Raw genomic sequence first — 27,199 nt, 5'->3', positions numbered from 1 at the left:
ACCTAGGATTCTCTCTGGCTGCTTGAACAAGCCTGGAAATGCCACCTCTCTTGTTTTTCCCCATCTCATGAAAGCCCTCATCAGAGACGGCTCTTCTTCCTCCTCTATCAAAGCCCAACTCATTCTCCAAAGCCAACTCAACTTCCAGCTTATCCGCTTCCTTCGACTGCCTCCGTCCAAGGAGTTCTCTCTCCTCCAGCCTCCACCCGCACTGATTCACCATCAGCTCAGCAAGAACTTCCATGCCCTCCTGTGGCCACTGTTCCATACTGAATGTTGGGTTTCCAAGGACTTGACTGCAAGCTCCAAGAGCCTAAGGATTCTCACAAGCATGTTTGAGATCTCAGCCACTCACGTGTCCAAAGCAGGGCTTCAGCACAGTGCACATCCTCAGACAATGTTACTGTAGATGCAGAGGAGAGTGGGTTTGAGTGGATATGAGGCACAAAAACAGTGATGGGCAGGAATGAGGTCAGGTGCAGGTCTATAAGCTGACTGGGTACAGGGCTAATGAGAACGGTTTGAAGATAGAAGAGCTGCCCAGACTCCAGGTGCATGATGCAGCTGTTGATCAGAGGTCTGGACTAGCGGGTACAGAAGGATCTTTCAGGAGAACCGTGCAACTTGGATCCAAGTCGAGAGCTGGCTTCCATGCGGCCACTCAGCATGGTGGCTCATGCATCAGGAGAGGTCCAGGTGGGATTTGGAGGGGTCCAGCTTCACTTCCCAGACCCCGTCCAGGGAAGAAAATAGCATCTGAAGAGCCAACTTGTTTGGACAATGGCATCTTTTTTCTTTTCCTTCCTCAAGCAGGGACTCTGGAGCATTTGTCCCCTTGTTTGGCCAGTTCATGGGTGACATGGTTTTAGAATAAGGATCATTTACGGCAGACCCGCAGATTTATAGCAAAGCTCACCTGGCAACCAGTCCTCTTAATACATATTAAAGGAAGACTTTGGAGAGTAAGTGAATGGAAAAATTTAAAAAAAAGAAAAGAAAAGAAAAAAGAAAGTCTAAGGTTCACTGTGTATTGCCGAATTCAACCATCTGAGCCCCTTTCTGCACCGGAAGATGCTGTTATGTACAGAGCGCTCTGACTTACGTGCGTTCTGTTTCTACCTTCTCTCAAGCCCCTTCAAGAGTGCTACAGTCCTGGGAGAAGCCCTTCTCTACTCATTGTTGTGTTTCTCCTGTAGGGGTGAATTATTTTTCTGTGTTGAATACTACTCTCCCTTTCATTTACTTTTGGATCCAGTAATAAGCCTGGGTTCTTTGTATTTGTCTCCTTTATCTGCCATCTGGGGAACTCTCTCCCCTTTCTAGCCCTGGCATTTTCCTCCTCCTGTAGTCTCCCTGAACAGCCTTCTTTCATCCTTCCAGGTGTCCTTCCTCCAGCCTCTGGGCCCCCCTCCTGCCCCCACTTCCTTTAAGAAACTGTCTCTTTTGATCTCCATGACAACAGTAGCACAGCGTCAGTGTATCTGTGGTTCGTAAGTGTCTGTATTTTATGTGTCCGTCTAAATGAGCCTGGGAGCTGCCTGTGGCAGGTACAGAGGTCTTTAAGAAGTCAGTAAGAATGGGGATGTGCAAATGCTCACAGCGCCATCAAGGATGCGAGAGATTAGAGCGGGCTTCTCTACTTTAGAAAGTCACCAGCCAGGTCCTGTTTCTGGCACACTTCCCTCCCCCTTCCCAGCGCAGGTGAACGGACTCTGCTCAGTGCCAGGGTTCACCGGCTGACCAGCTGCGAGAGCTAAAACCTCTGCTGATTTCTGCATTCCAAGAACACCCCGTTACTCGGGCATGTTGAGTAACTCAGGTGAAGAATGAATCCCACATTGTCTTTTAGGTTCTTCCAAATTCACTTAATATGTAACCTGTCCTCATTTCCTTTTTATTCCAGGGGCTGTGGACTGTCTTCCTTATCTTCGTGTACTCCTGCCAGTCCCCGTCCCCGTCCCCCAAATAAATAACAGCTACCCGGTTAGCTCATGCGGTGAGCAGGTAGGAATGGGAGCCTCTCCTGCACAAGGGGAGACCTGTGCGTGAAGCTATGATCGGCGCAGAGTGTGGTGCTGGCAGTGCTGAGGGTTGGCATGCAGTATCGTGGAACGGAAAAGGGAGAGGTGCCTTTTCCCATTGTGGCAGAAAGAGTTCCAGAGAAGGGGCATTTCATCTGAGCCTCTAGGAGGACAGGCCATTGCTGAAGAGGGACAGCCTTACAGGAATGCAACCAGCCTGCCTCACTGTACCCGGGTGAGATAACCAGAGATGACCCCGGAAGGAACAGCTCCCAGTGACCCCTCAGAAGGTTTCTGTGCTGCCTGTGGACCTCCACAGGGATGGCAGGCTTATAGAGGAAGCTAGAGAAACCCTTCTGAATGAGAAACACACTTTGAGGGCGGGAGTTGGCGATCTGTGTTTTCACAAGCCCTTCAGGGGATTCTGGAGCGAGTTCAAGTTTGAGAACCACTGCTGTTGTCTTGGGTTGTCATTATAAGGTCGGGTGTTGGCATCCCTAAGGATGGACGACATCATTAAAAAGCGACAATTGTGTGTTCCCAAGTTTCAGGTCACTAATAACCCATTTTCCTGGTCTCTTCGAAGAACAAAAGGGAACACATACAACAACAGTCAGATCTTTATGGTCCCATGAGTGGCACGGCAGGAAAGGCACTCTGCTTCACGTGGGGCTCGGTGGGAGGGGGAGCAGCTGCCTCGACGGGTGGAACCCCAGCGGAGCAGCTGCGCCAGGTGCACGGGCGACGGGTTTTGAGGAATCGACGTCAGAGCAGAGAATGCTCACTTCCTTGCCTCGGAGCATGTCTGCGTTCCCGTGTCTGGCCTGAGGGCTGCTCTGCACTAAACACAAGGGCCACACAGTAGGTCTCAGATGAAGGGCACGCACGGCCATGTGGAGCCCTTCTCCAAAGCTACCATCCATCGAGCAGCCAGGACAGAATGACAGGCCACGTGTTACGAAATAAAAAGTGGACATGTGATCTGGCCATGAGCCGTGCTTTGAACACAGGAGCTCTTCAGTGCGGGTCTGAGAAGTTAAGGATGAATGACGGAACTTTGAAATAGGCACAACACTGAGAGGCCAAGAACTTTGTGACTTGAAGTTGGTAGTCACTGTGTTCTTGTCAGATCTGGCAGCTGGCAGGGGGAGGCGGCGGCCAAGTGTGTGCTCGGGCTTGGAAAACACATGGAGAATTTCAGAAACAGGCTCTTACAGTTTTATGGGATGAAATTGAGGTTAACTATTGCATAACAGGACTTCATTTATTTAATTTCTAAAGTGTGGGGTGGCTTTTTCTTCCTTTCTTTCTCTCTTTCTTTCTTTTTCTTTCCTTCCTTCCTTCCTTCCTTCCTCCTTTCTCTTTCTTTCTTTCTTTCTTTCTTTCTTTCTTTCTTTCTTTCTTTTTCTTTCTTCTTTCTTTCTTCTTTCCTTCCTTCTTTCTTTCTTTCATCCAACCAACACACGTGTTGAAGAGCTACTCTTGCTGGGCCCCTCCTTTGGCTGAATTTCACTGTTCTTTGCATCACACACTCCCTGGTAACCACACACAGCATTTCACACCAGCCTTAAAGGCTTATCCAGTGCTTTCTGCCAAAAACCTAACAAAGGAATTCATGGCACATACGCAGACCCCACCTGGTGTTATATGTATTGGCTCTGAGAGTTGGTCTCCAGAACATTCCATGTTTAATGCTGGGGCCTCTAGATGTCTCGATGTTTCTGAGAAACAGACTTGGCCTGAAGGGTGGCTCACAGTGTCCCAGAGTCTGGGAGTGGAGTCTGTTGGAGATAGATGACACAGAGAGTGGAGGTGTCCAGGTTCGGACCAGGGAAAGAGCAGGGAGACAGTGGGAAGGGCCTGCACGAGACGTGTCCATGGGCCACCAAGAGGCTTAGCCAGGGCCCAACCAGGAAGCAATGCACCTGGAGACTGTAAGGCTTTGGAAGCCAGGTCTCACCTGTGCATCTAGACATTGCGCAGGTGGGATGCAGAGGAAAGGGGTTTGGGTTAGGATGCCAGGAGGGAGTGTGTACTTGTTTGTGAGCATAAGGCTGGGACCCTGGCTATTTAGTGACAGCTGAGTGATCCCAATGGGCTTGGCTCCTCCAAGAGGAGGGACTCAACCTGGAGTGGCTCCCCTGTAGGTAACGGGAGCTGCTGGGGATGGCAGGCTGGCCACGGAGATCTGGGGGCACAGTTGATCCAGATCTGCTAAGCAAGTGAAAAGGCAGTATTGTCAAAGGTGTTAGAGTCTTTGTAAGGGAATGGGCTGCCTCAACCATAGGAAGAATGGCTGCGTCACAGTCTTCGTAACTTCTGCTAGTGGAAGGTCTGTCCAGAAGGACCAAAGAAGATCGGCAGTTGAAAGGAACTGCTGAATGAAAGGAAGGCTTTAACTTCACGGCTGGAAAGAGGCCCTCGGTGCTTTAACCCTCTGATGAAAGAGCCAAGTAGTAAGAAGCTATTTGTGAATTTTTCCAGCTGCACATGGATGCTTCCCAGGTATCGTCATGTTCGATAAGCATGGTTGACAAACTACGGTCCTGGGGCCAAGTCTATTTGGCCATTTCTTCTATATGGCCCTTAGCTAAGAATGTGTGTATATATATATATATATATATATATATATATATATATATATATAAATAAATATATATATATATAATATTTTTAAATGGCTGAAAAATTCAAAAGAGGAAGAATATTTTGTGACACGTGAAAATTACATGTGCTTCAAATGTCAGCGTGCCCGAGTAAAGTTTTACTGGCTGTCTGCTTCTGTGCTACGGCTGGCAGAGCTAGGAGTTAAGACAGAGATTACGTAGCTCACAAGGCTGGAAGCGTCTACTCTCTGGACCTTGACAGAAACACTTTACAGACCCCTGGGGGACACAGTGTTGTGGACTGAATCAGCATGCAGGGTGTGGGGTAGAATTCATGGGGTGGGCTGGGGTTGGAGGTGGAGGGAGGATGGGAGGCGAGCAATGGTGGGAGGAGAGGCACGTCCATGAGAGGAGGGTTGGAGAGAGGCCAGGGCTTGGGCTCAGTGCTTGATGGAGTCAGTCCCCTTTCTTGCTGGGGTGGCAAAGTCCTAACCCATGTTCCATCAGAAAACAAGCAATGCCTGCATCAACAGCAGACTTTTGGTCATGGATTAACATCTACCTTATACACTTCCTGTCATGACTGAAGCATAGGATGGCATTGCTTCCATAAAGCTATTTACTTTTGTCTCTTATCTGTGCTTGGGTAATGAAAGCATTGGCCCCAATTGAAGGAATTTTAGGCATGAACACTCATGAATGGATAATGGAGAAGAGTGTTGAGAAAGTGTCCAACAGGATCATTTCCCCTTTTGGGAACATGCTATTCTGGACTTAGGATTCCCCAGGGACCATTCTGGTTCTCAGACGGGGGATGTACCTGACACATGCCCAAATGCAGAGACAGCCACAAGCCCTGTACAGAGCCCCTGGGAGTGACACTGCCCATTCTCTGCCCCATCCCTTCCTTTCTCAGGAATTCTGACTTCCAGAAGTCAATAAGAACACACCTCCTGAATTCTTCTGTTATTTAGATAAAAACAGGGATTATTTCCAACTTCAGATTGTAACTTTCAGAAAAAACAAAAATGATAATATATATTTAGAAGTCAGAATTGTTTCATTTCCTATGTTTCTACGATCACTCAAAGCACGTAGCACTTTTATTTTATATCTCAGGTTAAAATTTTCAAAAGAATGGGCTAATGGGAAGAATCCATCACAAGAGTTACAAGAAGGTAAAACTAGTTTTAGGAGATTTTAATACAAAGAGGAGGTGGCTTTTAAAAATATTATGGGAGGCTACCTTGAGATAGAGTTAGTTGATGACATCTTAGTGCGTTAGGTTAAACGTATTTGTACTGGCGAAATGAATCTGAAAGCATGCCTTGTGTTTTCCTGTTCTGTTTCATGTTACCGTGAAAACGGAATGTGGAAACTAGATGCAGAAAAGTCTCCTACAGCAATTGGCTCACCCTGTGCTGGCTGGAGTTCTTCCTGAAACAGACCACGAGAACTTTGTCCAGCCTGGTTTTAAATGATAAAAGGCACATCAGATTTCTTCCTTTGCTTTAGGAGACATGTCCATGGCATGACAGGTGTCATCTGATGTCTGTGGACTTCTTGGTTGGACATGTTTTCTTTTATTCATTTGATTTTTCCTTCTAATATCTGTGCTCATTTACTAATGTATCTATCTTATTTGATTTCTCTGATAGGATGAGAAATGTGTTACCAGCAAGATGGCTTAATGAGTGCTCTCTAGGAAAATTAGGCACATAAAATTGTGTATATTCATTCACTCACTCACTTGATGGATGCCAATCAGCTCTTTTATAATACTTAGCTCCATATTCACTGTAACTTGAACTTCTGATTTGTTCTGTTAAAAGCAGAGTTAGTATTTTATGAGAATCAGTAAAACTATACCTGAGAACAGTCTTATGAATATTTTTCTTAAAATCACTACCTACCCAGCAATTATTAGATTATTTAAAATAAATAATAAAATTATTTATTTTTGTCATGCAAATTTCACAAGATTTACATTTACTGGGATGCATTGTTCAGAAAGGGCTGTGCTATCCAGAGCCACCAGGGGGCCAGCATCCAGGATGGAGATCAAAATCAAGGCTGTCATTCGAGGGCCCAATCTATAGATTCTAAGTGCGCCGGTATCCTTCATCTTCCCTGTTATCAAGTTAGTGCTGAGAGATGAGTAGGGAAGATAATACTCACTAGCATGTTTATTTGTTTACAATAAAATGAGAAGAATGCTCTGAATGGAACTAGTGTAAAGGGTTCGAGTTTCAGCAAAGACAAAGTAACTTGCTCGAGGTCATTTTTATTAGGTGTAGAAATAGCAGTAATATCTAATTTTCCTGAGGTCTAATCCAGTACTTTATATCATATCATATTATATTATATATTCTTATTATATGCAATTTTTGTTGTAGATACATTTAACATGTTAATCCTACTCTATGCATAACGAAGTGAATACATAACGTATTCACATATATATATATATTTATGTCTCTGTAAGATATCATAGCTAAAATTATGCACAGTGTACTTAATAGACAATTAAGTAATTTTCAATATTATTCAACCGTGAGCAATTTTTAGCCTGATGTCCCAACTTTAGGTTCTAATTCACTTGTAAAACGTGAGGTTGATGTATCAAAGACAGACCTATGGCTGGCCATCAATCCGTGCCCAGAATGCTCTTTTAGTTATGACCTCGTGACTCTTAGGTGCTGTTCATATTTGCATCTTCGACAACATGTTCTCTGTCAAGCCTCCTGACTCACTGTAACCTAGCAGTTTATAATCTAACAGCTCTGAGACAGAACCACGGACGCGCCTGCTCTCGGATACCTTGCCTTGTCAGGTTCATCCAGGCTCAGTGTGAAGCTTTCAGAATAAACCATCTGAAAGGACTACCAGCTGATGCATGGAGATGGCCTTGGTCCTAGCCCTCAGTCCAAGCCCAGTTTGTGTCCTGTCAGGGTCAATTAACTGGAGCAGTACACTAGGACGTGTCTCCTCTAGTGAGCCTGAGCCAACCTCTCCCAGGTGCCCGGTGTCAGACCTGGACCCACATTCCTGGCAGCTGAGCAGCCTTTGGAAAGGCGGCCAGCATCTTTTTGCTACACTTTGCGGTTGGGAACCAAGAGAATTGTCTGCTTAGGTTGGGAGGCCAGCCAGGACCCTTTGGGCAGGCTGGCTTGAGGCTCTTCTCTGGGACAGAGAACTAGGGTCACCGGTGAAGGCCAGTCACGAGGCTAAACTAGGAAGGCTAATCCAAGGGATACATGGAGAGAGATGCCAAATATATGCCAAATGAGGCAAATAAGCAGCGAATGGCTTTAGTAAGGGGATTTGTCTATTTTATACATGCACAAAAAGTAAGATGTGAATATGGTCACAGGGTTTCCAAGGAAAAGGTAGCCCCTCTTGATATGAATATTTTAACATGAATATGCACAAGGGGAATGGCTTATGCATTCATTTAACAAACATTTAAATATACTTCTACTGGTGATACAGTGGACAAACAAAAACAAAAGAAACAAAATAAAATAGGCCTTCTACCCTCACAGAGCTAGTCAACTGTCAGAAGTTGAGAGAGAATAATCATAGGGTATGTGGATGACCAACAGGTTTTGAAATCAGTTTGGATTTTTCTTCTCTTGTTAGAGGGGAAGAGGCTGACTTGTCAATATGAGAAGGGCTGACAGTTCCTCAAATATTTGTAAAACATGTTGGTCAGGATTTTTAATAAAGCTGCTGTAAATCCAACTTTAGAACAAATTGATTAAGAAATGTAAATTTTGTAATTTGTCATAGCCTGAGGATTAAAGCGAGAGTCAAGGAATGAAGTAAAATTAATTTCAAGGCCACCCTTTTGAATTTCAGTGGATGCTGGAAAAAAGGGTGTTGACTTACTACTCCAGTTATGCTAAGGCTAAGCTTACATTTGGAAAGAAAGAGGGATAAGATAGAAATTACATTTTTTCCTATTTTCTCTAATATTAAAGTCGAGTAAAATTTTTAACATGAAGTTGGAAGGAACAGGACAAGAAACTAATATTTGTTGAACCTGACTATGCACAAGCCACAGGCTTGGCATTTTGGTTACCCTAGCTTATCGGTTGCTTAGAAACCAGTTGGAAAACCTTGGTGAGGGTCCTCAATCTGACAGTCCCAAGCCCTCAGATTTTGGGCAAATCCCTTCAACGTCAGGAGCTTGTATGAAACCTGGTATGCCCGGTGCACAGATCTAACAGCATAATGCATGCAAAGTGGAGCACAGTGCCTGGCTGAGAGCAAATGCTCAGAAAGACTGCTTTCCCAGGGATCCCAGCCCGGAAGGACTGTTCTAGAAAACAGTCCTCTTCCAATGTGGCATGCCATTTCCTGGGTAGAGGGATTTAGATGCAGGAGTCAAGCGGAGACTGCAGTTTATTAAATCATGATGATGAAGGTCACTGGCAATAAGGCAGTTCTGTTTTTAAATGACAAGCTAAGCCATTTTCCCATTGTAAGTGCTCATCTGGGAAACATAACATATTGCAATGATGCCTCAATTAGCTGGAATTACTGGGGACGGTGCAGATGTGGTGTTTTAGTTAAAAGTATTCTTCGGATTACTGAAATTTAATTAAATCCCTAAATATGCAATGTTCAGATTTTAGAGATCGGGTATGTCTTCTGCAACATTGCTCATTCTAAATAAAATGCAGTCAGTGAATTTCATAGAGTGGGGCAAGAAAGTGCAAAATTATTCTCAGACTTGGTCCTGAGTCATCAGCCAGACAACTGTTTTTAGCTCTGTAATATTTAAACAATTGAAAATTTCATACTTTTGGGACAGCATATGGCTCTAAAAAGACTTTCCATTCAAAGTGAAAGAAAATGTTAACATCAATAGGAAAAAAAAATCTCTGCCTTAATTTGCATCCTCTGGAGAAATGTTTTGAGATACTTGTAATAGTTAAATATTTCAGATACTTAAGATTTTATGTTATGAGCACATAGAGCAGGCAATCAAAAACTGTCCTTCATTTGCAATAAGATGGGATCGGTTGGTTCTGAGACTGACCAGAAGAGAAGGTGACAGGCAATGTCAAAAAAGACTTATTCTGTCAGTATTCTGACACTTAGGGAGATAGACTAAAGCCATAATTTTCTGAAAAACCAAAGAATTCTCCTGTAGGTTTATGATTTTCAGGTACTTAATCAAACATATTATCAATAATCAGTAGCTTTAAGTATTCTTTCTGATTTTTTTAAGATTTTATTTATGTATTTATTTATTTGAGAGGAGAGGAGGAGCACAGGGAAAGGGACAAGCAGACTCCACGCTGAGCAAACCCAATGCAGGGCTGGATCTCGTGACCCTGAGACCATGACCTGAGCTGAAATCAAGAGTCAGGTGCTTCACTGACTGAGCCACCCAGGCGCCCCATATTCTTTCTGATTCTGAATAACCCCAGCAAAAACTGCAAGAAATTGTATTTGCTTACGCAGACCCTTCTGTTTTTCAAAGGGGAGGAATAAGAGCTAGAAAAATGAATCTTTATTATCATTTACTTCCTTCTATTTATTCAGAACCACTTATGTTATCTCTCGAGTTCCCGTCAAGGCAATGCTCAGCATTTTTGTTTAACTCCAAATACGTAAAGGTATTAGAAGCCTGATTTAATAGGGCCCTGGTTCTTGGACATCTTCCTGAAGGCTGACATTTGATGTGAAGGGCAGAGGGCCATTTCCTCTGACACTTATCCCAATTTTTTGAACCATTACTGTCATTTATTTTTCAATAAAGTACAATAGAACCCACACATAAAGTGGCGTGTCTGTGCGCTCCATGGAGCAAGGATTGCAGTTTTGGGTGCCCACCACGGTGGGCTTAGGGGAACCACACTGCAGCATGAGTTAGACCCTCACAATATTCCAGCTGGAATTTGGAGTTCCCCATAGCTGGGTGTCTTCTCCATGGCCGTTTCTGAAAGACGGAATGCTTCAGAGGCTACTATGATTTGAAACACTTGGGCTATGGACCTCACCATTCTCAAGTCGCAAAAGTCCTCACCCAATCATTTGTTCACTCACTCATTCATTCATGCAAGCGTGCCGGCCACTGGGGACCAGAGTTGAATGAGATCTTCCCTGACCTTAAGCAGCTCAGCGAACCACAGAGGAGGTGCCAGCAAACAGAGGGACGGGGGCCTCACTGGGCTGCCACCAAGACTGTGGGTTACACTTCCAGAGTCATGCAGGACTGGACGGGGTGGGGTGTGTGTGTTACACACAGTGTCGTCAATGACAGCGAAGGAGGAGGGGGTGCCAGCTGTGGGCACGTGGATGGTCTGTTGGACCATCCTTATGTGGTAAGGGGAGGGTGACAGGCTGCCACCAATGATGAACGGCCTCGTGAGTCCAGTGAGTCCAGTGGGTCTTGGCTGACATTCAGTGGGCCGTGGGGAACCTTCACCAGGCTTGAAATTTTAAAAAGTTGAAACTTTTCCAAGGTGAAAGACTTGGCTAAACTAAGAAGCTGTTTATTTTGTTCAGTAGAAGGGCCATGGCACAGAAGTGCTGCTTGTACGGTAACCAGACAACCAACACCCAGCTTCAGTGTTAAGGACCACCAGCGCGCCCTTCAGAGCAAGAGAGTCTAAAATGGCTGTTTTCCCACTGAAGCCCCGGCACCACTCTCCCCTCTGTCTCCTCTCCCCCTGAGTGCGTCTTTTACTTCTGTCTGTTGTCCTGTGACCCTGAATGAGTTTCCAGCTCGCTCCTCCCACCACCCCAGTATTCCTAGTCAGGGCAGTGTCCCTCTCTGGGTTCATGTGATCTCTTTCTTTCTTTCTTTCTTTTTTTCTTTCTTTCTTTCTTTCTTTCTTTCTTTCTTTCTTTCTTTCCTTCCTTCCTTCCTTCCTTCCTTCCTTCCTTCCTTCCTTCCTTCCCTCTTTCCCTTTCTGCTCAGTTTCCTTACACAAAATGCAAATCTGGGGCTTTCACAATGTAAAATCAAGGCATATTTCATGCAGCATATCGTCCTTTACATACACTTCGGATAGGCATACAGTTTAGTTGAATCAGTGATGCACTTTCATTACGTCATCAGGCCAACATGAAATGACAAGCCAGCAAACGGGGTTCCTTACCTCGTTCAGTCCGTTAAACCACCCGGACACCTATCCGCGCGGACAGCCCCCACAGCATCGGCCCGCTGCTCCAAGAGAAACCACTGCTCCGTGCACTGTGCGTTACGATCGGCTCATGATCTAACGGACGCAAGGCTTTCTTGGCATAGCCCACAGAGTGTTCATTCTTTTGACATTAAGAAGAAACTTAACTGCAATTTACTGACTTTTGCTTTTTTTCTCCTCTGGAGACAGAAGGATGCCATGCCAAGTCTAGAAAGTTTCCATTTTTAGGTGTCAGAGCTCTGTGGACAGACCCCCTTCTAAGGAAGACCCAGAAATCTTTAGGGGCCACAGGAATAGCTGGCCTTTCTCGGTGGCAAAATGTGAGACTGAGTGAGTCAGCGTTCCGTCTGTCGAACGTACAGGGCGACGGCTTGCTGAGTGCCTTTTATCATATAGTGTGTGATGCTCGCAGCTGGTGGACACACTCACAGAGAGGAATGCCACCCCTTCCCACACTGCTCGGCCTGTGCTGTCTGTGCGGCCGAACAGTCCCGGCCTGCCGTCCGCTGGAGCCAAGCACTGGCTGGGCTGCAAGAGCTCGTATGAAGGGGCTGCAGCATTGGTGCTGAAGACGGCAGCCACCCTGACAACGAGGAGCCTTTTTTGTTACAGACGCAGCTCCCTTTACAGAAGAGCTGGTACCAGAAGGACAAGACCGACAACTGGTGTGATGAGTCAGCCTTTATGGTTTTAGGGCCACGCCACTTGAGGACCCCACTGTGGTTGTTGGCCTCTCCTCTGAGTGAGAACGCAGGGAAAGGGGGAGCCTCAGGACTGGAAGAGCCAGTGCAACTCACACAAGTCTGGGCCCAACGAGAGCACTCTAGGCAGAGTCTGCAGCCATCATCTGCAAGAGCACCTCCAGGGATGACTAATGGCCAAGACAGTTTCCCCCACCAGGTCGGCGACTTCAAGAACCCTAGGGGCAGTGGCACCTCCCACGCCCTTTGTGACCAGCTTGCTCCCGCACATAAACCGATGCTGCTTCCTTCACCAAAGGCTTTGCTAGAAAAACATGGCAGCCGGACGAAACCGTGCTGAGTGTGTAGCTGTTTGCTCTGTAGCTCAAGGCGTCTCTCCTAGTGACCAGCCATAAGCCCTTGGCCGACCAGCAGCCAGTCCGCATCTACGGCCATGTGTGGGCACCAGTGCCTTGGCTGGCAGCTGGCTCCACAGGCCACCTCACTGAGGAGGAAGTGAAGGGCATCCTCAAGGACACCGCTAGCTGGTGGCACAGTGAGGGCGACGGTCTTTTCTGCCAGCTCTGTGGACTATCTGCCAGACTTGGATTTGCCACTTTGGAGAAGCACTTAGAAAAAGCTTCCCCCAGGCTGATGTTAGATGTGTGGGGCGCATCTCTTCCCCTATTTGTGTGGACACCAGCTCTTAGCACCCAATCAAATTCAAAAAATGAAAACAAGACATAACAACTCCACTCTCTGTCCATATAGAATTTGCTGTGAAAGTGTTCAAAATGTGGATATGCATATTGGACGTTAAGAAAAGGGCTTTTAATTTAACGTGGCAAAACCACAGTTTCACAAAGTGTTAGTGTCTCGGCATCCTAACACGTAAGGTGCATGAAGTGCTCACCCCGTGAATAAAGCACCAGGAATATAGGTGTTTGCTTGGCTTACCTTCCAGGTGACCCTGATGCTCTGAGATGACAGGGGCTCCAGGTGAACTTCCTGAGGTGGGCCGTCAGGAGCTGTAAAGACCAAAACCCACAGGCTGGTTAGAACCGAGATCCAGAGAAGACTGACGTCTACACAGCACACAGGCCCAGAAGACAGGTCCCTGGCAGTGCAGGGAAGCGTGTTTGCAGCTTTAGTGAGCTGATCAATATGGCCAAGTGGCTGGTACAGAATTCACCCTGTGGGTACTCGCTCCCGGGAAAACTGAGCCTTGAGGACCTGTCCTTGTGTTCCTTCTCACCACCTCCTCACCGTCTTTGACGCCGTGATTAGTAAGCCTCAAGTCTGGAAAGTTCTCAGGTAGGAAGTTGCAAGACAACGTGGCTTTTATGAAACCCTGTGGCGCCTGTTGAAGACCCTTCTCTTTCCCTCGGAAGTCGTGTTTAGGGACATGGCATTGGGGTCACTCAGGTGGCGCGGCGCTATTGGGGCAACAAAACAACAAAACAAAACAAGATTCTTCTCCTTTTGAGTCCCTTCGATGGCTTGAAAATGCTCATGACCCGGGGGTGGTAGCCTCAGAAGACAGGAGCAAAGTTAAAGCGTCAAAGCACACAACTCACGCCGCCCTCCTTCCAACACTGGTGGAGAGTCTGGTCACTTTCCCGTTCCAGCCAGTCCCTAGGTATCAGACCCACGCTAGCACCAGGCACTCTGCAGAACTAAGAGATGGAACCCGGTTTGGTCCACCGAGAGCTGACGTGTTACCAGAACAGCTGAATGCACGTGCTGTGATACAGCCCAGCCCACGGTGCGGTGGACACTCAATCATCTTCCAAGGACTAGAAGCAACTGGAGCAGCGCAGGACTCAGGGGGAGGGACCCCTCTGGATGGAAACACGCTGCAGGCCTGACGGGTCTAGCACCCCCACTGAGCTGCACAAGGGCCATGTCTGTGGACGTGGAGATGCCCGTTTGCAGGAGGAGGGGGAACACAAGGCAGATGAGAAAGCAGCAATAGTGAATGTGAACTTGTTCAAAGGGTCTGGAAGTCGATGGAAGGGCAGAGATGAAGGTCAGATTAAGGGAGAGGCAAGGTCGAGGGAAACATGCTCTCCTTGGTTCAGGAGAAGTTTTGATATGGAGATGCTAAGTTGATGGGTGTTTCAGTCTTTCTGCTTGAGTTCAAATTCTGGCTATCTCACTTAGTAGCTGTGTGGTTACTTAATTCCTCTGTGTCTCGGTTTCCTTCTTTATAGAACAGGACAAGAAAATACATGCCATAGGATTGTTATGAAAATAACGTACTCAATAAATATAAGCAATAATAATTATCATTGGGTGTTTGACACAAGGGGAGGTAAAGGGGGAAATCCATATAATGGAAGGAAAAGATACACTTGAAGGAATAATGTTTGAGCATAGATGCAAGGGTGTTATCAGGAATGGAGGTGGTGGGGTCCTGGGGCATCAGAGCGACCGTCTCTGCGGTAGGAGGAGGGAGGAAACAATGGGGGAGCTTTTGGTGGACTTGCTGGTTGAGGGAAGAAGGTTCAAACCTGATTGTGTTTTCTTGGCAAAATAATAAGAGGCAAGGTCAGGGGTACCTGGGTGGCCCAGTCGGTTAAGCATCTGCCTTCAGCTCAGGTAATGATCCCAGGGTCCTGGGATCGAGCTCTGCATCAGGTTCCCTGCTCAGTGGGGAGTCTGCTTCTCCTCCTTCCCTCACCCGCCCCATGCTCTCTCTCCCTCCCCCTCTCAAATAAATAAATAAAATGTTAAAAAAATAGAAACAAAATAAAAACATAAGAGGTAAAGTCAGGAAATCAGAATGGGGGAAGGAAGGAGGCCCATGGCTTTAGGAACACAATGGCTCGGGGAGTGGCGGTGGCCGATGGAAATGTGTGCCCCGCACAGCACAGAGGAGCATGGAGCCCCAGTTTGGCATGTGAACATCACGTGGGGAAGCTTGCATGTGGGTCTTCACGAGGGCATTGACAGGTGCACACAGAGTGTGCGGGTGGACTGGGGTGAGCTGGGCAGGAAGAAGCAGGTATCCAACTTCGTCTACTGGTGGAGGGGCAACAGGACCCTCCGGCTCCATAAGTAAGCAAGAAGGCAGGGGTCGGGGGTGGCGGGGACTGACTCCAGAGGCCAGGGGTGGTGGGACCAGGAGAGAGTGAGAATGCTAAGAGAAAAAGCTAGTTTGACAGAAAAGATGGTTCCTTCTGTTCTACAAATAGGAAATTAAAGGGAATCGGTGATACCGGGGCTGGAAATGTTTACAAGGGCCAGGACAGGAAGAGGAGTCAGGTCTGGAGTCGGTGTCCTTCTCCCCACCTTGTTCCATCCTGCTAACGCCAGCCTGACGTCTCTTCTGCATGTCTCCTCTCTCTGCTTGGCCTGCCACTGTCCCCACTGAGGCTCTCAGCCTCACCAGACAGCCTGACCCAGTTCCACATCTATGGCTAGTGCCAGTTTTTATTTGGGTCCTAAACATTGATTCTGGTTTCCACTTTCCCCTTTTAAAGGGGACATGGGCCAGAGCACCCTTGAAGCCACTTACTCATCATACTACCATCCCTATGTTCTATGTCCTGCCTCCCTCTGCACCCTTCTGTTCTGCACCCCCACCTCCCTGTCCCAGCTGCGGCCAACATCTCAGTCAAACCCAAACACACCTACCCCACACAGATCTGACCTTCTGTCCTCGAGATTTCTTTTCCCTCCATCGGCATGGCCTGCCCATGCCTCTGCTTTCCCCTCACAGTCTCCCCCACCTCAGCGTGGGGACCGTCACAATCACAGTGGTGCTGGGCACTTGCTCAGAGCCACCTTTGCACCAGGCCGTCCTCCCCCAGCTGACTCTGAGCTGCACGGCCTCCCGACCTGGGTCCAGAACAAGTCCCCGCTTTGAAGGGTAAAGCAATGTGAGACAGTGAAACGCAGAGCACACCTCTCTCAACCCGGCAGGTTTGCTGGGGCTGCTGCAGGCTCTTGGGTCTATCCATCATTCCCCGTGTGAGAAGGTGGTGTGAGCACTGAAGCCGACTCCAGAGCAGGGATCAAGGGAGGGGCTGGCATCCAGCTACCTGCCATCATTGTTCTTAGAGTTCTGTACCTAATTTCTTTTATTTATTTATTTATTTTTTTATATTTATTTATTCGACAGAGATAGAGACAGCCAGCGAGAGAGGGAACACAAGCAGGGGGAGTGGGAGAGGAAGAAGCAGGCTCATAGCGGAAGAGCCTGATGTGGCGCTCGATCCCATAACGCTGGGATCACGCCCTGAGCCGAAGGCAGGAGCTTAACCGCTGTGCCACCCAGGCACCCCATGTACCTAATTTCTGCACACAGGGTCGTGCCCTTCACGCAGGAGCCTTTACCTACAGGCTCCAATGAAAATCCGTTATTTCTCTCACACTGATAATTCTGGGGTCATCGAGAAGAATAGGTTCATCGACAAAAATCCTTCTTGAAAAAAATGATTTTGAGGTCTGACAACGATACTGGAGCTTGATTGTTTTAATTTAGTGGGGCTACGTCAGACTTCAAGAAGAGGAGCGGGAGGTCAGGCGGGGGCAGCACCTCGTCCTGCATCTTTTGGGTGTGTCTGGGCTGTGGCCTTGGTGTGGCCTTCTGGGGGCAGGGGGAGGCTATAAGCATAGGCTTCACATCCTTGATGAGATACAGTCAGGCTTAAAAACACAGATAGGAGGACAGTGTTTACAAAATGGCCTGGATTCTATCAGAAAACGTGAAGTCAATGATGCAGTCATGAATTGGGAGAATTTGTTTTTCCAATCTGGTTCAGACCTCTCTCTCAAAAATAAAGTGATAGAAACAATGTTAAAGACAAATGTCAAAAGAATGTAATTAGGAAGAGTTTTTGTTTGTTTGGGTCCTAATTTTCCAGGCTAAGTTTTCTAAAGCACGATAGGAAAAACTTTCTCAAATTATGTATATACAAAATGAGTCTGCTTTCAGAAATTTTGTGCTTTCCTTAGAGCTCCTGAGCTGTAATCACTCCACAGGTGCTCATCTCCTGGCAAAGAGACAATTTCTGTAAAATTTAATCCAAGGCACACTGAATTCCCAAAAGCTGAAAGTATTCAAGATCAACCATTAGGTATTCACTTACTCAACTAACTTTGAAAACTGTGTTGACATCTGACATTTGAGAATTTATTTATATGCTCTTGAACTGAAGCTATACTATATATAGAAAGCACAGTTTCTTCTTCTGTTTTTAAACAAGAATATTTCACTTTTTCTTGCAAGAGGAGAAGGCTAGGCGGTGAGAATTAATAATGAATGTGATTTTCCAAAATAAATAATCTGTGCATTTCTACAGAAGCCAAAACTGTCCAATCTGCAAAACAGTACTAATTGAAGATGATCTATACAGTTTCTAGTGCTCTTCCCAGTAGGCAAGGCAACTTTTACTAACTCTGCTTGGCTCAAGACACAGTGATGACAGAGCCTTCCTCACTGCCAGACATGCAGACCTCTGCCCTTGCTTTCCTCTCCCACGCCCCGGGGCTGGCTCTGTATCCCCACGTCCTGAGCCGGCTCCTCTCCTGCCTCCTGCTTCCCTGTCAGTCACTCTCAATGCATGGTCTCCATGCGTGGTCCCCTCTCTCACCCCCAAGAGGTGAACCGAAGACTCCAGCCCCAGCACTCCCCTCCGGCCTCGGAATACCCTCTCCTCCATGAAGCCATCTCCTGGCTTCATGCAGAGTCTTGGGGCCACATCAGTCATTTAGCCTGGCTGAACCATCCCTGTGCGAATCACTCCCAAATTTCTATCTCTTATTGGCAGATTTACTGAGGGCTTACTATGTGCATGTGCAAAAGTCGGCAAGGACTAGGGTACAAAAGTGGGTTCCACAGACACACGTTCACCTCTGCTGGAGGCAGCGGGGGTTAGAGTGATACTCTTTGTGGCGCAGGGGAGAGCAAGACGGTGTTTGATAAAAATCAAATTAAACAAAGAATAGTTGACCGCTAGACAGGGAAAAGATGAATTCGTGTCGTAACTATTTATCAATTAAGTAGCTTATTAATTTAAACTCTTTATTTATTTAACACTTATTACGTGCCAAACACTGTCCTAGGTGCTTGGGATACAGCATAAACCAGCTATTCCTGCTCTTGTGGGAGGGATCCAAAACAGATCAAAACAAAATAAATTGGTAAATTCTATGCTATGGGTTTTTTTTTTCATTTTTTCTTATTTATTTATTTTATTTATTTTAAAGATTTTATTTATTTATTTGTCAGAGAGAGAGAGAGTGAACAAGCAGGGGGAGTGGCAGGCAGAGGGAGAAGGAGAAGCAGGCTCCCTGCCAAGCAAAGAGCCCGATGCGGGGCTCGATCCCAGCACCCTGGGATCATGACCTGAGCTGAAGGCAGATGCTTAGCTGACTGAGCCACCCAGGCATCCCAATTTATTTTTTATTTAAATTATATGCTACGTTGATGGTGATGTGATGCTATTTTTACAAAGAAGAATGTTGAGGGAGGGAGGGGCCAAGTGTGCCGGAGTGGGCAGTGTGTTCGACTTTAAATAGGGGGGTCAGGTAAGACTCACTGAGATGCTATTTGACCAAACACATGAGAAGGTGCGGGAGGAGGGGGAGGAACATTCCAAAACATTCCAGAACATTCTAGGTTAGCCAGTGAGTGTATAAATATACAGGGCATGAATGAGCAGTGGCAAGGCAGCCAGTGATTTGTTTGGTTTAATTTCCAAAGTCTCCAAATGGAAGCCGGAGAAAAACGATGGTCATGGAAGCAGATTTCCAAAGGCTCGGGCTCAGGGCGTGCCTGGTTCTTTCCTGGGGGACAGACCCTGTGCATTTGATGTCCCCTGGAGGAGCACAGTCCATGCCACACCGGGCCCTACTCTGCACTGCGATTCATGTTTACTGTTACGTGTGAATGCCTTTTATTCCTTAAGCCCTCATCATATCCTTGCCCCCTCCGCCCCCAGCTCAGTACATGCAGGGAAGGCATCTTCTAGACTGGAACTGCCACTCTGGAATGTGATCAGGACTGCTACAAAGGGCCGTTAAGTTAGCGCCGGATCCCAGGGAAACCCAACGACTCCTATGTCGACCTTTCCATGATCCTGACCTTCCAGTCTCTGACACACTTGAAAAAATTCAGTGGTTTCTCAGCGAGCTCCTGCATAACCGAACTTCCAGGTTCTAGGGGCTGATTCCTAATGAACACAGTGAAGGCATCAGCCATCCCAAACTCGGGCAGAGGCACTAGGTGACACGTGACCTTCAGGGCACAGCTGCTAATGGGGAAGATGGTCTTGGTGGGGGTCAGCTATGGATGTGACCTGCTGATGGGTGTTGAAGGAACCTGGAGAGTCAGCGCATTTCTGGTCTGTTAGGATCTAATCCCGTTGACTCCTGACAGTGTCTCCACTTCCTCCCTCACCTTCTCTTTGAGGGGTTAGGGGCTGCTGAGGGGAGTCGGGAGGAGAGAGCTAGACAGTGAGAACCCTGCTGCGTGTCCCCTGCATCGGAGTGTATGATAACACCCCCGTGCACTTTCACACAAAAATACCTGGGGTGTGGTGGCGTTGGAACAACTCTGTTTTCCAGCATTAGGTAAAGATGCTGTGCAGATGAAGTGAGTCCTTCTTCACTAAGCTCTGTGACGGGAACTACGACAGGAATCCCAAGCCCAAATTCCCACCCCGGCAAGACCTAAGTTAGGGATCTGTAAACCTTTCATGTAAAGGGTCACATAGTGAATATTGAGGCTTTGTAGGCCACAGGAGGTCTCTGTTACATACTCTTCTTTTTAAAATGTAAACCCTATTCTTTGTTGGGGGTTGTAGGGGGATTCAGCCCATGGGCTGGAATTCCCTGAACCCTTAAATGAAAGAAGGGCCAGATGATGATTCATTGAGGGGAGCGTATGGCCAGCTTCAAGGTAACTTCTGTAGACTTGGCTCCAGCTGGTGGGTGCCAAGCAGGCACTCAGGAGAAACTCAAAATTTGGATTTTGATCTGAATATTCCCGATTTCAAAAATTGGCACCTAAACTGAAAGATTTGCCCTACAGGAGGCAGACCCAAGCCAAACACGTGCTCAGGCCTGCTGTGCTGTGGGCTGTGGTCTGTGACCTGGGAGAAGCCCCAGCCCATCAGGACAGGCCTGGGAATCTCAGGCTGCTGGCCCCAGAGATTTCTGCGGCCTTAGAGCTCTGGTTGGATATGCCTTCTTCCCCCACCTTCCAAAGCCCTTCCCTTTTGCCTTTCTCTACTTTTCTTCTTAATGAGACCCTTCAAAATTTCAGTGCAAGTACATTCCCCTCTCACATACACACGCACGGTCACTGTTACACCCATTCTAACAATCCTGTGAGGCATCTTTATGAAGATTCCTCCCACATGAGACTTCCATGAAAGATCTGCCTTGTGCCGGACACACATGAAGAGGGAAACAGGAGTAGCCTGGAGCCGCTGATGTTGAGGGGGCCCCAGCCTCACCCTGAGGTCCAGAAACGATGACATGCCTCAGAGACAATTGTCAGGAGGATTCCTACTTAGCGGTGGGGGAGGTGGCACTAATGTCATCCGGGGAGACAGGGAACTTGGAGGGCACAGCACACATGCCGAGGACAGGGGGCAGGAAGGGGCCACAGGAGTCGACTGGAGCTTCTGAGCAGAGGGGTTGGGGGAAGACCCAGCCCTAACCACCTCACAGACACATTTCCAGCTGGGTACTGAGAGATGTCCCCCGTGCCTGAGACAGTGGGTTCTACAGCTTCCAGAAGTTTCCGTCTGAGAGAGAGATGGCCTGCTTGAGAGATAGCCTTTTTTTTTTTTTTTTCCCTTAAGGAAGGTGGGCAATAAGGATGGGAAAAGGTCCCCTTGAGATGACAGTCGCTCCCAAAAGATGTGCCTTTGGGTATCCCTGCTGGAAAGTGTTAGTAGCAATCTATGGCTACTGCAGGCAATCCTGATGAGGGGATCTTTGGTCAGGACAGTTGCCCTACTTTCTCCGTGAATCACAAGGAAGAAAACCTGATTGTTTCATGTCAGCCACAAAACCTAAGCACCAAGACAAAGACAAATTCTGTTTTGGAGTTTCACTTTGCTCTACGTGCTCCCCTCCTTGCATTTCCCCCTAGCTTGTCTGAAGAGTAAATCAGAGAGGCTCTGGGGGGCCCAGAGCAGCCCGTGCGCAGGGCAAATCCCAGAGGCCGACCCCGGAAGCCAAGAGGGTGTCTGCAAAGATGCCAGGGAGCGGCACTGCAGGCCAGTGGCTGGAAGCGGCTCTTCACCTGGCCTCCTGGCTGGGAGAGAGATGCTGTCATGGAAACTGCCAGCCGCAGCAGAGGCCACAGAGAGCCCAAGAAAAAGCAACAGCTGCAGAATTCATCATGGCAATTGGGAAGGCAGCTGCCAGCAACACCACCAGAAAATACAGTGCTCTTGAGAAGAATGCCCAGATGCGGGCGCAGGTAGAGCAAGGGTTAAGAAGGAGGAGAAGGTTGAGGGGTGCTTCCAAGACTACATTTGAGAGGCAGCGTCTCCTCCCTAAATGTACAACGTGATGAAATTCCGGGAAGCTTGTGGGCTGTTGAAATATTTAAATAAGATTCTATTTCTGCAGGAGCACATCGACGCTCGCTTCTCACTTGTTTCTGAGAAATACAGAGTACTTTTAGAGCTTGCATTTTTTCCCCCAAGTATCCAGTATGTTTGTGGTGAGGAGGAGAAAGGCTTCATTATGCCCATTTTGCAGATGAGAAATCACATAGAGTTTCCAAGCAATAAAAAGGGCTCATCCTCAGACACTCAAGAATAAAGTTATCCTATCAGCTGCCCTTCAAAACAATGTCCAAGAACCGATGTGTTCCTGGGGGGAGAAGGAAGTGCTCACCCCAGCGCAGGAAGAATTGTCCACGTCACCCCACTTCCTTGCAGACAGTATTGACTACACGGAGAAGAAGAGTTAAATGTTTGCATTGGCTTTGGCCCAGCAACCTTAGTGCTTGGGCTTCAACCCAAGAGAATAATCTTAGGTGGCAAAAGACAGGCCACAGAGGGTGTCCATCACAGTGGCATTTATAGTAATAAAAAGGAAAACAACAGACATGTCTAATAATACAGGATTTGTGAAATAGATGGTGGAAGGTATCATCATGGATCGTAGGCAAGGACTTAAGGGGTAGATGAGAGTGATTTTTTGGGGGAATGCCATTAATGAGGGTCGAAGAGAATGAGGCGGAAGGAAGGAATCAAGAACAACACTAATTCCCCAGCTGAAAGCGGAAACAAACCTCCCGTGGACTCTCACTCATTTGGGGATGAGCCCCTGAAACCTGGTGATGAAGAAGGGATCTGAGACTAAGTTTCCAATTTCAGCACAGCAGCGGTAGTGGCTGATTAGCTCTGATTTCTGGCAGGAAATGAAAGGCCAGGTTTGGGGCTGGACGCTCTCCCTCCCAAGAGATGAGCCAGGCCTGGGTCCTTACCTTTCCTTCCCCAGAGCAGCTCAATGGCAGCTGGCTTCCTCCTCTCCTGCCGGGACGTGGGTGGACAGCCAGGCTTCACTGGCACTGCCTAATGGCTCAGACCCCCACGGCTGCTCAGTTCACCCCCAGCAGCAATGCACGTGTGTGTGTGGGGTGGAGCGTGCATGCGTGTGTGCCTGTGTGCTTATGTGTGTGATGAGTGATTCCGTAGGTGATAGCATCATGCCCACAGGTAGCCCTAGGTGGTGGGATTAGGGAAGCAGTTTGGCCTACTTCAAAACGCTCATCTCTAGCTTCTAAATTTTCAACCCTGAATATGAAATTCTTTGTAATAGGAAGAACACTAAAGTTTACTATAGAAATATTGACATTTCTCATCAATAAAATATCATCTACTGCTGTCCCCCCAACTCCTCACACACAGAACGTTCTCGCTGTTTCCTAGTTAAGCAATCCTGCCGCACCTGGACTGCGCAGGGCCTTGGGCAAGGCCAACACTCATGGTTCTCCCGTCAACCCGGATTCCATGATCCCAACCGAGGAAATGTAAAGATGGCCCAGCTCTTTAAAGATCACCAGACTGGTAGTGCCCTACGTCTGTGTTTTAATCCTCGTGTATGAGAACCCTGAACGAAGTTGGAAGAACCAGGCCTTCCATGCAGAAGCCGAGCACTGTCTGCGTGTCTAACAGGGCATGGCGCTGTGGAGGGCACACTTCGAAAGGCCTCCACCAGGCCAGCCAAGGGCCTGATTCTGCTAGCCATCTGAGCCCCGAGGGCCTGCTCCGGGGCTCCGGGACGGGGGCCTCGCCCGCTCGCACGCACCTGCCTCGTCCGCGGTGATGGAGAGCTCGTTGCTGGGCTCGCTCTTGCCGATCCGGTTCTTGGCGTACATGCGGATGCTGTAGGTGGAGGAAGGGTGGATATCAATGATGGTGGCCGAGTTCAGCTGAGGGGAAACATCTTTGGTTCTCTGAGCAGAATCCCAGGAGTCTTTTGGGTTTTGTTTTTCAAAAAAGAAGAGATAGAGACGTGAGTTTTTTTCCTCTGCCTCTGAAAGTTCACAAGTAGGAATTACACATGCACGCGCACACGCGCACACACGCACACACACACACAGGAAGGAAGAAGGAAAGGAAGAGTAGTTACAACTCAAAGTGAATTCTCAAAGCAATGCTCCCAGTGTGCTGGCGGGCTGGCCCACAGAGGGGGACATCGCAGACTCATTACCCGTGCTGAGGGGGACCAGGGCTGCGGGCAGCCCAGATCTGGGGGGATGTCTGAGGCACTGGCGGGTATCAAGGAGGGAGGTGCAAGAGACAGGAGTGCGTGTCACTGAACTGGGAAATGGCCACATCAAGGCACTCATTGTATGAGATAGTAAAAGGAATTATGATTTGGACACACACCCCCCACAAAAACTCTGATTCTTAAAGGTATCTGAAGACCAGTGAAACTTCTAGCCATGTCAGATCCTTCCTTCTCCAGAAGCATGGTGGTCAACATGAAATACTTACATAAAAACTAATCTCGGCCTCCAGCATAAACACTTCGTCTCAAATACTTTGTTGTGGGAAATATTTTCAACCACAACTAATTCTCACAAGAGCACAGGCTTCACAGGAAGAGTTATCATTGAATATGTGACAGTTTGTACCTGTTGAGTTTAGGGCTTCAGCCAATGAGGAGTAAATGGTTCTCCTTTCAGGAAGAGTTTAGGCAGTTGCTAAGCGGGGCTGAGGGGTCAAGAGATGATGTCCGTGATGGGAGAACAAGAACCTGAGGTGGCGGACAGAGACGATGCTCATACATCCCCACAGTCCCCAGGGTCCTCTTGGGTGGCGCTCACCGCCCTTGTAGGAATCTCACAATCTCACTGAGGTTCTGTGTTCCCTGCTAGATTCTGAGGTCTGTGGCAGCAGGCACCACGCTTGCCACGTTCACTGCCACGTCCCCAGTGTTTCCACAGTGCCTAATGCATAGCAGATAACACATCATAAATGCATGTTTAACAGATAAATACATAAATGGCAAACACACAGACCTCTGAGCCCTGGGGAGGATTCATTTCCCCTTCCACGTTCATGATAAGCATGGAAGCTTCGAGGGCTGGTCAGTCTACAGATAGCCAGAGATGTAAGAGGTCTTGTGGACTTGTACAAAGATGTGTCTCTTCCAGGCTGCCTTGGAATGCTGTAACTAACCAGGGAACAGAGCATAATAAAGACCGACAATGACTGTTCCACCTAAAAGGAAAAGTATCACTTGAGTCAAGAAGATTGAAGGAGGAAAAACACTGACATAGAGAAAGATGCTGCTGGAAGAAATCACGCAGTGGAAGAGGAGAAGAATGTGGTCCAATGGAGGACCCCGAAGTGGGGGCTTTAGGACCGCTGGACTGACACATATATATGGACCCTGTCCCACAAGGAGAAAGCCAAGCCATCTGGAGAAGGGGTCTAGAACAGGAGGGGAAGCCCAGGCACTGTAAGGTGCAGAGAAGTGGCTAACCAGCCCCGGGAGGAAGCAGATACTTGCAGGGGTTGATGGCCCTGCCTGTCTTCTCTGAGGATGTGTCTGGGAGATGGCAGAGAAGCCCGAGGAGGCCTGGTAATGCCCACTGACCGCCTCTTCCTCCTGTCAGTCAGCTCATGAAGAGCCCGTGGGGGGCGTGGCCATGGCAGGGGGTGAAGGGCAGGAGGCAGTGCTTGAGGAAGGGGCGGTGTTTTTAGCTGCTGTCCTGCAGTTATTGCACTCTGATAGAAAAAGATGATGTCAATGATCATGATTATTAGGATAAGGTTCAAAACAACCCAGGGTGGATTTTGAGTTAAAGGTCAAGAAGATGAGAAAGAATGCTTTATCCTGGAGGATTTGAAAGTAACTGAATGGAGAAGGAGAAGAAAGTCTAGTTAAATCCCCAGACACCTTCTGGCAAATGATACGGCATCAAAGGAGGAATAAAAACAAAGGGGTGAACCACTCTTGCAACCCAGGGATGAATCCCACTTGGTCATGATGGATAATCCTTTTAATGTACTGTTGGATTCTATTAGCCAGGATCCTGTTGAGGATTTTGGCGTCCATATTCATTAGGGAAATCGGTCTGCAATTCTCCTTTTTGATGGGGTCTTTGCCTGGTTTGGGGATCAAGGTAATATTNAGGAAAGCTACCAAACTCATTCTATGAGGCTAATATTACCTTGATCCCCAAACCAGGCAAAGACCCCCTCAAAAAGGAGAATTACAGACCGATTTCTCTAATGAATATGGATGCCAAAATCCTCAACAAGATCCTTGCTAATAGAATCCAACAGTACATTAAAAGGATTATCCATCATGACCAAGTGGGATTCATACCTGGGATGCAAGCATGGTAAGTCTTGGTAGTTTCTATCAGTGTCTTAGATTTTATCCAGAAAGAAAAATTCAAAAATCATATGATTCTCTCAATAGATGCAGAAAAAGCATTTGACAAAATACAGCATCCTTTCCTGATTAAAACCCTTCAGAGTGTAGGGATAGAGGGTACATTNAGCATCCTTTCCTGATTAAAACCCTTCAGAGTGTAGGAATAGAGGGTACATTTCTCAATCTCATAAAAGCCATCTATGAAAAGCCTACTGCAAGCATTATTCTCAATGGGGAAAAGCTGGAAGCCTTTCCCTTAAGATCAGGAACACGACAAGGATGCCCACTCTCGCCACTATTATTCAACATAGTACTAGAAGTCCTTGCAACAGCAATCAGAAGACAAAAAGGGATCAAAGGCGTCCAAATCGGCAAAGAAGAAGTCAAAATGTCTCTCTTCGCAGATGACATAATACTCTATATGGAAAACCCAAAGGAATCCACTCCCAAACTATTAGAAGTTATAGAACAATTCAGTAAGGTGGCAGGATACAAAATCAATGCCCAGAAATCAGTTGCATTTCTATACACGAATAACGAGACTGAAGAAAGAGAAATTAGGGAATCCATCCCATTTACAATAACACCAAAAACCATGCGTTACCTTGGAATTAACTTAACCAGAGACGTAAAGGACCTATATGCTAGAAACTATAGATCACTTTTGAAAGATATTGAGGAAGACATAAAAAGATGGAAAAATATTCCATGCTCATGGATTGGAAGAATNTTAGAATTAGCATAGATAAAACGTCTATGCTACCCAGAGCAATCTACACTTTTAATGCTATCCTGATCAAAATACCAATGACATTTTTCAAAGAACTGGAACAAATAGTCCTTAAATTTGTATGGAA

The 27,199-nt window shown here is 47.2% G+C and overlaps 1 protein-coding gene across 1 annotated transcript in view; it reads right to left on the bottom strand.

Annotated features, from left to right (window-relative positions):
• The window catches only part of DSCAM (DS cell adhesion molecule), a gene marked incomplete at its 5' end in the record, with an annotated part of 727,362 nt that overhangs the window by 107,700 nt on the left and 592,463 nt on the right, over positions 1-27,199 (bottom strand). The window contains 2 exons of the mRNA XM_034653984.1: positions 13,428-13,498; positions 23,757-23,924. Coding sequence (XP_034509875.1) covers positions 13,428-13,498; positions 23,757-23,924 — 239 coding nt within the window. The remainder of the gene's footprint in view (positions 1-13,427; positions 13,499-23,756; positions 23,925-27,199) is intronic.

This window comes from Ailuropoda melanoleuca, chromosome 1 (genome assembly GCF_002007445.2).
Source record: "Ailuropoda melanoleuca isolate Jingjing chromosome 1, ASM200744v2, whole genome shotgun sequence".
Taxonomy (NCBI): domain Eukaryota; kingdom Metazoa; phylum Chordata; class Mammalia; order Carnivora; family Ursidae; genus Ailuropoda; species Ailuropoda melanoleuca.
The sequence above is the reverse complement of the archived record's forward strand: the minus strand, read 5'-3'. Positions and strand labels throughout refer to the sequence as shown.